At 38.7% G+C, this 13,938-nt stretch overlaps 2 protein-coding genes across 3 annotated transcripts; both read left to right on the forward strand.

The window, feature by feature from the left end:
- The first annotated feature begins 156 nt into the window (after positions 1-156).
- On the forward strand, positions 157-3,218 carry rflnb (refilin B). The gene is made up of 3 exons (XM_068585117.1): positions 157-730; positions 1,113-1,207; positions 1,478-3,218. Exons 1-3 carry the CDS (start codon positions 533-535, stop codon positions 1,794-1,796), a joined length of 612 nt encoding a protein of 203 aa, XP_068441218.1. The 5' UTR covers positions 157-532; the 3' UTR covers positions 1,797-3,218.
- Positions 3,219-4,500: 1,282 nt separating this feature from the next.
- LOC137790235 (tRNA-dihydrouridine(20a/20b) synthase [NAD(P)+]-like) lies at positions 4,501-12,404 on the forward strand. 2 transcript variants are annotated; one of them, XM_068584252.1, is made up of 13 exons: positions 4,501-4,789; positions 4,943-5,064; positions 6,114-6,231; positions 6,387-6,509; positions 6,839-7,069; positions 8,568-8,577; positions 8,979-9,070; positions 9,161-9,261; positions 9,496-9,643; positions 9,728-9,863; positions 10,487-10,589; positions 11,060-11,160; positions 11,421-12,404. In XM_068584252.1, exons 1-13 carry the CDS (start codon positions 4,698-4,700, stop codon positions 11,454-11,456), a joined length of 1,413 nt encoding a protein of 470 aa, XP_068440353.1. In that variant the 5' UTR covers positions 4,501-4,697; the 3' UTR covers positions 11,457-12,404. The 2 variants fall into 2 exon arrangements, with proteins under 2 accessions (XP_068440353.1, XP_068440352.1); XM_068584251.1 differs by lacking the exons at positions 8,568-8,577; positions 8,979-9,070; positions 9,161-9,261; ... (3 more) ...; positions 11,060-11,160; positions 11,421-12,404 and adding an exon at positions 7,181-7,535 and having other exon boundaries at positions 6,839-7,065.
- The last annotated feature ends 1,534 nt before the right edge of the window (positions 12,405-13,938 follow it).

Here is a 13,938-nt window from a genome sequence, read left to right on the forward strand (position 1 = left end):
AATGAGGGGCTGGAACAGTTCCCATGATCAGCTCCGTCTCTGGTTGCCCGCTTCCCCTTCATCCAATCAGGAGGCTGCAAACTGCTTGGGGGGGCGTTTCCTCTCGTGCTGTCGTGGACCTGAAGGCCCCTTCGAGGGAAATAAGTTTAAAGACGAGCCGCGGGCGGCAGGATCCTCCTCGCGTCCTCTCTGCTCACTCCAACAGCGGACCTACTTTTTTTTTGTTTCCATCTCTTTACACACATTTACTGCTGAGTTGGGTTGTGCTCTGGACTCTTTAATTGTCGGATTTTTAAGTTCTGGCGGATCGGGGAGCCCCCCGACTGAGTTGCCACCGAGTCTATCACATTGCAATCGGACCCGCAGTGCATCCTGTCCGGTGAGAAGTTAAGCGGCAACGCCGTCGGACGTTGATTGCGACAAAATCCGAGGACGGAAACCGAGTGCAATCTGGAAATATTTCTCTTTCGTAACCTGCGTTGCAGTCGCTGGACATTTTGCAACTTTTTTTTTTTTTCTTTGTTAACTTGAAATGGTTGGCAGGTTGAACTTGCCAAATGCATGTGAAGGAGACCCGCTGGATATGAGCTGCAGGGCGGACAGAGGACTTGACAGCCCGGACTCCGGGTTGCCCCCGAGCCCGAGCCCCAGCGCCTGGCTGCTGCCCGCGTGTGCGGACAAACCCGGGGGCGTGAGCCCGGTGTCGGAGGACGAGGGACGGGGCTCTTTGGTTGGTAACACCGCAATGCATATGGACTTCTTTTAAATGTCACTTCATGGATGAGTTGCTACACTGACGTTACATTTTCTTACTAGTATTGCGAGCCTGCTAGTCTCCACAAAGGGTGCATGTTATGTGCGAGTTCTTTTTTTCCGACAAATTTCTGCTTTTTTTTGTTGTTGCATTTTTAATGGCTGAACAATGTGTCGCTAACTCTGCAATGTCTTGTTTTAAACCAAATGTTTGTGGATGTTCTTGACAATGACTCATCCCCTGAGAGGCTACTTCAGCACTAAACTGGACCTATGAGAGCTTTTGCAGTATTTGGCTCCTCTTGTGTTGACTGTGGGGCTGATTCTTTTCAATGTGTTTGTATTCATTATCATTGCAGGTTCCAGTTTTACCCCCCAGCTCCTTACAGCAGCTCCACCCATTGTCCTATGGGGAAGGCATAGCACTTGATCCATTACCGTCGAAGGAAATAAGGTGGGTTTTTGATATGTTCTGAGCATCGTTAGACCGACTGGAGGATATGCTAAAAAATGACACACCTTGGGGACGTGCATGCTGGAGCTTTTTTATTTGAATATGCACCAAGAAGGCTAACTGATGCACATTGTGTACATGAGCTTACAAGTGAACAGTGGACAGTGGACTTGGTAAATGTTGCTTTGTAAAGTAATGCAAACTTGGTGCAGGAGGCTGCAGACTAGTTTGCCTCTTTTTGCAAACCCTTCCACTTTCCCTCTTCCCCAGATTTACCTCATCCGTGCACTACGACTCGGACCGTCACTTCATCCAAGGCGTGGCCTTGCAGCCTACGGGCCAAGGCCTTGAACACTGCAGGCAGACCATCATGGCCGTGCCCCACAGCACCTGGCGCCACTACAAGACACAGCTGGATTTCCAGCCTCGCCACCGGCCACAGTACTTCAAGAGTACCACCATTGTCTACCCCAAGAAAACCAGTGCCCTCTACAGCACAGAGCTGAGCTACGACTGCCACCGACTATCCAAGCGTTTCTTCTCCAGTGTGGAGCTGGAGGCGACAAGTCGCAGAGCGCTACCTCAGTGAGGGAGGGCACAGGCGGCTGGAGACGCAAAGCCCTGATACTGTAGCTCCCCCAAGGCTGGCTGTTTTTGACCTGCTGTGTTGTCTTTTACAGTGTTGTGTGTGTGTGTGTGTGTGTGTGTGGCCTGTTGTTTGTCTTGTTTAAGTACCCTTTTAAGCTGTGGACAGGAAGCCCCTGTGCTGTGATGTTACGGATATCAGAGATGAGCAGACATGAACAAAGTGGCTAAAGTGTCCATTCAGTCCATTACTGTCGTTCTCTTCCTGACAATGGACAATATATCAGTTGGAGTGGATTTTTCATTAAATGCTTCACTTTGCTGCTTGTTTGTTCCCAGCTCATATTGTATTTCATTGTTTTTGTTTTACTGGCTGAAAAATTGACTCATCTGGTCGTGGATGGAGAGAATACTTATTTGCCTCCCAGCATAGTCTCTCTCCTCATGTCACATCAAGTTGGGCGAGTATGCAGTTTTTAAAACAAAGAGGCCTGTCAGTTCAAATCATTTGTTTGCGATCATAGAGGAGATTTATTTTTAAAACCGCTATTTTAGTATATGGTTAAAGCTACACGTATGTAAGGCAGTAGAAGGAAAACTTAAATGCTTGAGTTTGGTTGCATGCTAAGAAATCACTACTTTAATCCACACTGTACAGAGGATGTGGTGAAAATACTTAACACGTGTTTTTGTTTGTTCACAGGGTATTGTGTGTTTCTGCACTACAGACACACGCTAAGCTCTTCCCTAGCCTCCCCTCTGACCACTGTATATGGCTGTGATTCTTAATGTATTATGACAATGTTTGTAAATTAACTGAGCTTTTCTGTTTTTGTTGGGATGTGTAAACGTAAACAAACAAATTAAATAGATGGTATGGATGGATCATGAGTGTGGAGTTTACTGAAAAGTGGATATTGTTTTTGATATATCTCACTGGTTTAGTAGTGAGACTAACAAGCTGCATTCTACTGCCATCACTTGCTTTGGCTTGGCTTGGATTTAAATTGTATTTATTCTGTTGGAGTTTTAGGATTTTATCAGATGTTTAACGGGTCCGTCCAGTCATGCAAGGGCTATTGTTTTTATGCCCTTTGTGCCATATTGATGTGGCTGATTGATTTCTCTGTTTGATAAGTCACTTATTCAGTGCAAGTTTTAAATGAAATGTTTATCAATTTAACATTTGTGTGTTTTAAGAGGAGTTTGTATTTTATTTTTTAAGACTACAGAGGAAAGTGGAAATTGTCATTTTGGCCTACAAATTAAACACGCTACAAATAATTGACCACTAGAATGTTGCATATGAAATAAACTGTTTAAACGTTTTTGGTTTATCAAGTGATTTTACATGCTACTACAGAAGATCAACATTTTGAGTGTTTTAATGCATTGAATGCCACAAATAAAATGCCTTACATTGAAACGTTTGCAAATCTTTGATGTTTTAGGATGTAGATTGTGCTCTTGATCTGTTCAGGGCAAATTATCCCATTTTAGACCCTAAGTATTGTGCTACTTTAACACCCTCTTGTGGTCAGAGAGTGGAAGTACAACAGGGCACTTTCTTTAATTCCAGGTTGAGTTTGAGCTTGTGCTTTTTTTTTTTTATTATTCCTAAAGATTTTCTGTTGACTCGGCATGACAAACGTAAGACACAAAATAAACGGGGACAATTGAGATGAAATGCAACTGAGCAAGATTTAAATCATCAACATCAGTCTCTGGGACGGAGACAATACAGAACAGTAACACGTTGAAAATGCAGCTACAGCCAGTGTGTCGTCTAGGAAAATGTATTGCGTAGTCACTGTAAATTACTAGGACAAAATGTAAAACATCAGCCAGAACTTTGCATATTTAGGCTTTTTACATTTTTTTTACAAAAAACACACCAAGTTAAACTCTACATAAAACATGGCGACTATCTTGTGACCACTGATTTTGGTTTAACTCATTAGCTGTATTGTGTATAAAAATACTAAATCTGCACAATTAGTGCTTCTTCCATAAATATAAGGTTTTATGAGCATGTTTAGTTCTAGGAAGATGCCACCACCATTGGCAGTCCTGACCTGATGAGAGCTTAGGAACTGTATGTATTGGGTAACCTTGCATCATCTTTTAGGCATATTTTGTCTTATTGTCCTTTCACTACAAAGTCGACCCACTGTTATACATATGGAGCTGGCTTTTACAACCTAAGAATTGAACTTATTAAGTGGCGGTTTATAATAATAATAATATATATTATATAATAATATATAATTATATAACTGAACTTTCATTTTTCAGCTCATCAATTTACATGTTGCATTCGCATTTCATCTGTAAGAGAAATGTCTGAAAATAAAAGCTATTTTGAGGACATATCATTACACGAGCCAATGGGCCCGTTTTCAGCAAGTTATTTGACAAAAGATGTACTACCTTTTTTGATTCGACAGCTATTGATTTACATTTTACCCACGTAACCTGAACGCAGCATTGCAGAGTCGCGTATGCTGTGACGTAAAAACAACGAATCCAATTCAATATAAAATTAATTCACAAAAACACAAAATTACAGCATTGCAAAGACTAAACTGTTTGCATTCCTGAATTGGTGATCAATATTTTTAAAACAATAAAATAAGAACAAACTCTTTGTTGTATGACGTAAGATGGGTTCAGAGGTCGTAAACACGCCCACATGTCTTTCCAGCATGGTGGACTCAAACGTCGTTGTTTATCGTTGTTCCAAAGTGAACCTAGCTAACGTTACATGTGTCTTTATGTGACTGTGTGGGATTTCATGGCGCATGTCCAGCTGCCTCTCGTCTTCGAAACGAGGAAATAGATGTCCGACGACAGAATCCGCTATTAAACTCTCCTGTCGCTTGTTAGCTATCGTCACTCGTGAAGCATGAAGACCTCCAACGGAAACACATCCATCATGGATATGTTTGAAAAAGAAAAGGTCCTGAAAATATGTGCGCCAATGGTTCGATATTCAAAGTAAGTGGAGTCTGCGTCTATTTGTTGTATGTGTTATTTATGTGCAACCACGCGAAAAGGCAAAGGAGCAACTCATTCTGTAGGCTAGCTGTCCTTTAGTGTGTCTTTTGCCAACTCTGCTTAATAAAGTATGTTTTTTGTTGTTGTCCGTAGGCTTGCATTCAGGTCCTTGGTGAGGAAATACGACTGTGATATCTGCTTCACCCCGATGATAGTCGCTGCTGACTTCTTGCGATCTGTCAAAGCCAGGGACAGCGAGTTCACCACCAATAAGAGTGAGTAGCAGTGAACTACAGGGGACCACCACTTGTTCACACACAGAGGCTCATCGTGTCACATGATCAGAATCAGCTTCATGGGCAATGTGTGTGTACACATAGATGGATTTTGACTCTGATTACACCTTGCTCTCTATGTACATATTATATACATATAAAGAAGAGACATATAAAATAAAATAACATAGTAGAACACATAAATTAAGCAACAACATTAGCATCCAACTTATATGTACAATATACATATATATGTATATATATATATATTGAATAATATAATAATCAATTGGATTAGATATATCTTTAATAGTCCCGCAGTGGGGAAATCCTGAAATTTTCCAACACGGGCCTCGTATATAACTAGTAATATACTAGTAATATATACAGTGTGTGTGCGTGTGTGCATCCAACTTATATGTACAATATACATATATATGTATATATATATATATTGAATAATATAATAATCAATTGGATTAGATATATCTTTAATAGTCCCGCAGTGGGGAAATCCTGAAATTTTCCAACACGGGCCTCGTATATAACTAGTAATATACTAGTAATATATACAGTGTGTGTGCAACAATTAAGCAACAACATTAGCATCCAACTTATATGTACAATATACATATATATGTATATATATATATATATTGAATAATATAATAATCAATTGGATTAGATATATCTTTAATAGTCCCGCAGTGGGGAAATCCTGAAATTTTCCAACACGGGCCTCGTATATAACTAGTAATATACTAGTAATATATACAGTGTGTGTGCGTGTGTGTGTGTGTGTGTGTGTGTGTGTGTGTGAAGTAGTGCAGATGGGGTGTCTGATTAATTGTTCATCAGAGGGACGGCCAGTGGAAAGAAGCTGTTCCTGTGTCTGGTGGTGGTTTTGGCACATGATGAACATGTTAATTGTGAGCGTTTGACCATAATGCCATATTATTATAACCTAGAGAATTAACAAGTCTTAGTTTTTATGACCATTTTTTTCTTTTTCTTCTTCTTGTTTCTCTCCCCCCCCCCTCCTCCCTCAGGTGACCGGCCCTTGATAGTGCAGTTTGCTGCCCATGATGCTCAGAGTCTGGCGGATGCGGCCTGTGTGGTCGCACCTTTCTCAGATGGAGTTGACCTCAACTGCGGCTGTCCCCAGAGGTACAGTTACTGAGAGTAGGCCATGATACAGGCCTCCTTTGGACTCCTGTACAAAGATCTAGTGAACCATGTGCCCGCTAAACATGCTTGCAAATCTTTCAGAATGCTTCATTTAGGTTGTTTGATTACTTTTTATTGTTGCCTTGTGTTTTCAGATGGGCTATGTCAGCCGGGTACGGTGCGTGCCTCATCAACAAGCCTGAACTTGTGAAAGACATGGTCAGACTTGTCAGAAATCAAGTGGACAATCCAAACTATACAGCATCCATCAAAATTAGGTAAAAAATGAACCAGTTTGACTTTACATTTCATTTTACATAACATCGTTTGTCCACCAGAAATCACTGACATTCTTGACTTTAAAATGTCCCACCTAATATTCTTGTTCAAAATCCAAAAATTCTATGGTGTCTGAAAAAAGATTATTTGTTTGCAAAAAAATAAATGGATTTTTTAATAATCCATTATTGGTTGGGCTATACATTATATTGTACATATTTTATGTCAGAATACAATGCAACACATTTTTTTAATGTGTAACTGTAACATGCTGTGTTTGAATCACTTAATAATAACACCAATAAAGAGAAATTAACTTTACCCACAGAATACACAAGGACCTGAGACGGACAGTGGATCTGTGCCAGAAGGCCGAATCAGCAGGTGTGTCATGGATAACGGTCCATGGCCGCACAGCAGAGGAACGCCACCAGCCAGTCCATTATGAGGCCATCAAGACAATCAAAGACAGCGTATCCATCCCTGTAATCGCCAATGGGGACATAAAGTTCCTCCGTGATGTGGAGTCCACTCACCAGCTTACAGGTGTCGATGGTAGGTTTGCTTTCAGCAAATTGCACTTGTGACAAGTACACTTAACAACTCAAAGTTATATACAATATTCCTTTTTAATTTGTAAATGTCTTGTTTGTTTGGATTTGCTCTTTAGGTGTGATGGTTGCGCGCGGGTTGCTTGCAAACCCTGCCATGTTCGCCGGCTATGAGGACACTCCTTTGGAGTGCATATGGGACTGGGTGGACATCTCTATTGAGCAGGGCACTCAATTCACCTGCTTCCACCAGCATCTTATCTACATGCTGGAGAGGGTTAGCTCCCAGCCTGAGAGAAAAGTGTTTAACTCTCTATCCAGTACCTCAGCTGTAATAGATTACCTCGAGAACACATATGGGCCAGTGCATAATCTGGGAACATAAGCCTATTAAAATGTTAAATTTTAACTTAGTTTTTTTACTTTGTTTTGTTTTTATGCTAAATAAATCTGCAAAGCTTCAGAGGTTTATAACTGGCAATGTCTGACTTCTTTATAGCTATATTTTCTCCCATTAAGCCGTAACTTATTATGTAGCTGATTGTATCTTGTAATTATTAATTATTGTCTTAAACAGTAAGAACTACTTGTACGCTACATACTAAGACTTACTAATTGCCACATGTAATTTGGAACATGTAGCTGCGCACCCTCAAGGACCACAAGAATTTTGATCAGAAGTTTAATCAACAAAGACAGTTCATACTTTGCAATATTTGAAGTCGTCAATTATGACATTACAACTAGTGATGGGTCATTTTATTGAAATTTGCATTGGTGCAATGATTCTTTTCAATGTAATTTCTGTATATTCGTCATTAACTATGCTTACTTCTTTGTGCTGCTATTTTAGTGGCATGATGAATATACATACTGTTTTTGCGGAAATAACATGATTTAAATGTATTCTAGGTTTTCATTTTCCAGAGTACTGTACTTGAAAGGTCAATACCAGAAGTAAAGTGACTAAAATGAATCCAAAGTAAAGGTCGAGGGTTGTACAAACAATAGTTACAACAGAGGCTTCTATTTCAAAAGTTATTACTGAACCGATTATCAAAAAAATATTTATTTCGCAGCCAAATTAATATCTTTGAACAATACACCCGTGAAAAAATATTTTCTAACAGAGAACATCATCCTGGGGTTTGTTTTATTTTGGAAAAACAAAATGGGACCGGAAGCTGTGTCCTTCACATCCGCTGACAGAATCAGGAAGTGGGACGCAGACATACAAACTTTTCTGAGATCGATTTCAAAAGTTAACTCTCTCAACGTCCTCTGTTTTAAGTGCGTATTTTTTCTGGTAAGTTGTGACTTTTAATGCCCGAATACTGACATTATCTCAGACATTATCGTATTTCCATTTTATAATGTTTAACGCTAGCTAGTTGGCGTTAGCTTTTTGTAACGAACAGGTTCACTGTACGTTAACTTGGAACTAGATAAGTGTCGTCAGCTCGTGTTGATGAAGCGTTGGAGTTATGATTGTGAACATGGATGGAGGGTGAAAAGAGTGAAATCATATGTTATGAATATGTATCTCCAATAAGCATTTCAGAACATATTTTGTTGTCACTTATTGCTTGTGACGTAGATGTAACGCTATATTACAATTACGTGCGTTTGACAGAGTTATCTGTACTTTTTGCGAGTTCACGTGAAAGTATGTGCACTTTGAACAGAGTCGATAAGACGCTTACATTAGCATGTTTTTCAACTGAGGCTGCATTGTTGTCCAAGTGGAATAAAAGCTATGCCCGCTAGCTAAAGCTCCCAGCTCTACTCACGTCAACACCACACTATAAAGAGCTTAGGGCTCGGAGAGGAGGCTGGTCAGGACCGAGTCCTTAACTGTGTTTCTCTAAGGTTTCGTGTCCGTCTTGGTCAAGTTATCACTAGTAGCCCTCGTTGGAGATGACGCTGCAATGGACAGTCGTGGCTCTCTTTCTCTATGCGGAGATGGGCGTCCTTGTGATCCTCTGTCTCCCTTTCATACCAGCTCTGAGGTAAGTAACAGCTGCTCTGAATCGCTGACATACTCTAACATGCTGGCTGTCTATAAATGATTGTGATTATGTGTCTGTGTGTGGTTGCAGATGGCAGAGCATCTTCCAGCTGAGGATCTGGAGCTATGTGACAAGGTTTTGGAACAAATTGTTTCTCACAATGATCATAATACTCATTGTTCTCTTCCTTGGTAAGTGTGACATTAAGTGTGTCAGTTTTTTTCTTCTTCTTACAGCCTAGTAGATACTTAAAGGTAGTCACTCCAAGTTGTCTAGTCTCAAAACAACAGTCAGCTGGGGGGGGGGAATTGGCCTCTTGACTATACTATTGAAGGCTGTAACAGAAACTAAAAACTACATTAAGGGGGTATATAGCAGAAAAGGAATAACATTTTAGTAATTGCTTGATGCATTTTTTCCTTTAGATGCAGTGCGTGAGGTGCGGAAATATTCATCCAAAGAACTTGGCACTGACGTCAAGCTGCAACCAAACATGTTTGATCATCTGCACATGAAGCTTTTCAGAGCCCAGAGGAACCTCTACATCTCTGGCTTCGCTGTCTTCCTCTGGCTGTAAGTCTTGGCTCTCGTACACTGATACCCAAATGACATGTCAAAGGTGTTTTCCAAACCTCTGGTATTGTATTCTAATTGCAGGGTTATGAAGCGGGTGGTCACCTTGATTAACCAACTGGCATCAGCAGCTAGCTCTACGGCTGCTCTTCAGGCGCAGGCTGACGATTCAACCCAGATTGCCAAGAAATACAAAGAGGACAATGAGCTCCTGAAACAGGTAGGCTTCACTTTGATTGGGCATAGACTTAAAGCTGTAACTGTGGTTAGATAAAACTACAACTACAAAATGTACCTTTTAATTAATCAGACAATACCAGTGAATGATGAAATGGATTTGTATGCACCTGAAATCTAAAAGTCTAGTGTCCGATTTTAGATGGTGGGGTTATTGCCTTTAATTTCAACTCCACTGGTTAGTGAACCTTCCATTTTACACAGTTAGAAAGACAGATCTTCAGTTATTTAAAGGTGGGATGACTGAGTTTTTTTTTGTCTCCCAACATCAAATCCACATGATCAGGTAAGAGGCTAATAGGTGGTCACACAGGATTTTGTTTGTGTACTTTGGATAGTCCACAACCCTCAGTAGCTCTCTTTGTTCTTGGATCTGCTGGCTCAGATTTGTGGTGTCCGTGTGAACCTATTTCAGTGCACATTTAGAGCAGACACTATCTGTAGCACTTGTGTTGGAAAGAGTTGTCTACCAAAACTGACTTTAATCCCCTCCATTGACCACCTCGAGATGAGAACACACACACTGGACATTTTACATCAGAGTTAAACAGAGATGACGAAGAGCCTTTTTTCATGTACTTGAGGTTAATTTAAGTTTTATTTCAGACTCTGATGGATGGGAAGGGTGATGAGACTACCGCAAAGGGCATGGTGCTGTTGAGAAAAGAGGTGGAGAAACTGAATGAAGATCTGAGGACCTCCGGAGATGGTTAGTAATCCTGTACATGTGCAAATGTCCAGTGTAATGTTTGGGTTAGTGTTATTTTCTAATATAGAACTGTAAACTTTCAAACTATGTCCTTTGCAACTCTCACTCAGCACCACAAATGCTTTCAAAACAGCACCTAAAACTAATTTATTTAAATCTGCTTTTAACCTTTGATACTCTTTTTTTATTATTATTATTATATTATTAATTATTATATTATTATTATTTTAATTTTCAGTATTAGATAAAATAAAATAATCCTTCATTAGTCACATAGTGGAGAAATTACAGGATTATTGTCATCTTTCTTATTTTATTGCTGCCTCTATTGTTTGTCTTAACCGTGTAATGAGCTTGAACTATCTTTTTAAAGCACTAGACAAATAAAATGTATTATTATTATTCATTCCTAAAGGCCAATTACGATGCCCCTTTTCTGATGTGTGTGTGTGTTTGTGTTTTCTTTCCAGCACTGACAAACTCTCAGTCAGAGGCAGATGTAATGAAGAAGCAGATGGAGAGCCTCACCAGGGAGTATGACCGGCTGCTGAAGGAACATCAGGAGCTCCAGGTAATGCTTAGTCCTAAACACAACAGAACAATTCATGTTTTTAGAAGTCCGCCCATTTTATCATCAATTCAGATTTTTTTTTCACAATTTTGTTTTTTGTTGAGATATTGAAAACAAAGGTTTTTTTTATTTTAGTGAAGAGAACAAATCACATTTATTTTCAGGATCTCCAAAAACTAAATTAGATTCATGGAATATATGTTTCTTTTATATAACATAATAACTGACATCTTCTTTTCACTTATTTTTTCTCGTTTCAGAATCTTCAAGATGGTGAAAACAAAAAAGACGACTAGTTGTTGTAAAATACTTAAAGGTTGAAGTGTTTACATAGAAAATTACCCCAATCACAAGAGAGTCACTGCAACACATGCTTCACCTTCATTTAACACCTTGTGTCACAATGCACATCATAAACCTAGGATCGGCTCTTCTGAGATACAGACTTTTGCTGATATCTATAATGGTTTTAAAGCATGGAGGTGAGACTGTTTATTGGAAGGAGAAATATTGAGCAGTTTCTTATTTCTAGCTGATGCCTGACTTCGCAGATGTTCAACAAAAGATGCAACAAGGATAGTTTGTCATTGACTCTAGCAAGGTGTAGAGTGCAAGATTTGTCAAAAGCTGGAGCAGCTATGAATGTATTTTTATACTTATTTCTGTGTAGCAGGGACACTTGCTGCACCCACTTTGAGCTGAAAAGTATGTAAACTCAGTCAGTGCTTGCATGACTGTGCAAATATAGATGGCATTTACAGTTGCACTCCACATGTTTTTGTTGAATTCCAGCAGATCTGTACAACTGGTACAGCAGTTTTATTTTCTTTATTTGTTCCCTCCTTAACTTGTACTTCTAAATGTTGAAGATGGCTATCGCTAAAAACTGAATACCTGTGGGAAATTGATTCAACCACTTCTGATCTAACTTGAGGTTTAAATGTCTTCACTTAAAACTTTTTAGGTTCTTATTGTCGTATATTTGCTGCACTGCGCGTTGCACTGCATGTGAAGTGAAAAGCTGTGTTAAATTTCCGTTACCCACACAGACCCCGATCACTGTGAAAGAGATGAGATTTTATTCACCGGATACTTTCATTTTTTATTGATAAATAAATAGGTAAAGGGTTTACCAAAGTTACCTTTATGGCCATAACATTGCAAAAAAATCCTATTTAAATTGTATTCTGATATTTGTGTGCCTTTTTTAGCCTCAATTTGTTGAATAAAGATACATTCCTCTATGCCATGACTTGTTTTGAATAAATTACACCCAACATGTCATTTCATTGGATATTAACATTTTTATTTTAGTATTACATTTAAGATGCTCTTTCACATTTTACAAAAATAATCCAAGACAATTATTTACATTTTGATTTCTTTAATGCAAGTAAATGCCTTGCATTACTGAGACAGTGACATCGTTCCTCTCTGTGCTTGTGACCACCTGTGCCTGAAACTAAACCTGAATAGAAAAGATGATTCAGTCCCCACATAGTGTAAGTTAACAAAATGTGACATATCCACTTTATAAAAGTCTTACAAAATGATATGCTATACATTAACAAAGATAAAAGAAATACTTACAGTAGCTAATCAATTATTTTTACGTCAGAAATTATGACCGATTTCAAGGAAATATGTTCTGATTATGGGATGAAGCTGTTTATAAGAATAAAATTGATGGTAAAACCTGAGAATAGACTATGTTTATGTACAGGAGTTTATGTAAATACATGCAAAAACAACCTAAAAATGGACCAGTGAAACAGAGCTTACATATGATATCTACATATGATGATGATATCTTTAGACAACATTGCAAAAGTACAAATTATGTTTTATCCAAGGCACAGTATATGGCACAAACAAGAACAAGCATTCACCCAAAAACAAAAAATATTGTATGCGTTAAGATATTCTGAGCAAATTTAGCCCAATCCTCACAACGTAGTTTAATAGGCTGTTTGTTCTTGAGATAACATTCATTTTTTTCCTTAATACCAGATTTATTTGTGCGTTAATTGGCGCTAATGCTTGTTGAAGTATATAAATATGGAGTAGCCTCCACGAGAAACAGGTACGCAAATCTCACTGAAATAAAATTTCCATTTTTAGTGAGTGAGTACCAGAGGAACAGGTTCAGATGCAGAAAGCGCACAAACACACACTGCAATACAATCTTGTCTGACTTTGGGCTTAAAGTAATAACCAAAACCTTTAGTCTGTAAGAAATTCAACTTGTTTCTCTGAGCGAGTTTTAAGACTTACAAACAGTCTTAGATGAGTGAAAGCAAAATGAAACAGTACTTATGTATCTGTTCAAAATGTGAGACATGATTTTTTAGAGGTAATTGTTGAGTGAATGAGGCACATACGTCATATCAACATTTGCCAATTCTTTTAAAAGTTACTGAAATATATTTTCATTTTTACAAAAAACAGTTTTATCTTATATATTTTTTCTACGAAAAATATATCCTTACTTCCTGTCCCGTTTAAGCCTAATCTTCCTCACCTTAACTCTACCTTTTTGTTTAAATTTAGTGCCACGCCTCTGGTTTATAAGGCCACTTTCCCTCTTGTAATTTCAAGAAGAAAAATCCAAAGAGGCAGCTTTATGAGTGCTGGTAGTAGTTGACACAAGTCACATTTCCCATCTAATCTCAAGTGCAACCATTGAAATCTAAAAAGGAAACACAAATAACATTTAAGAAATATTTCAGTTATATTACACTTCCTTAAAATTCACAAAGCTTTTACAGGTTCAGTAGT

This window comes from Clinocottus analis, unplaced genomic scaffold (assembly GCF_023055335.1).
Source record: "Clinocottus analis isolate CAN_PGR_092001 unplaced genomic scaffold, fCliAna1.0.p SCAF_2, whole genome shotgun sequence".
NCBI lineage: Eukaryota > Metazoa > Chordata > Actinopteri > Perciformes > Cottidae > Clinocottus > Clinocottus analis.

Excerpts from the sequence above, each read along its gene's own strand:
- LOC137790235 (XM_068584252.1), top strand. The coding sequence starts at position 4,698 with ATGAAGACCTCCAACGGAAACACATCCATCATGGATATGTTTGAAAAA. Across the intron at positions 6,232-6,386 it reads AACTGCGGCTGTCCCCAGAG|ATGGGCTATGTCAGCCGGGT; the intron begins GTACAGTTACTG and ends TTGTGTTTTCAG. Across the intron at positions 6,510-6,838 it reads ACAGCATCCATCAAAATTAG|AATACACAAGGACCTGAGAC; the intron begins GTAAAAAATGAA and ends CTTTACCCACAG.
- rflnb (XM_068585117.1), top strand. The coding sequence starts at position 533 with ATGGTTGGCAGGTTGAACTTGCCAAATGCATGTGAAGGAGACCCGCTG. Across the intron at positions 731-1,112 it reads ACGAGGGACGGGGCTCTTTG|GTTCCAGTTTTACCCCCCAG; the intron begins GTTGGTAACACC and ends TTATCATTGCAG. Across the intron at positions 1,208-1,477 it reads TTACCGTCGAAGGAAATAAG|ATTTACCTCATCCGTGCACT; the intron begins GTGGGTTTTTGA and ends CCTCTTCCCCAG.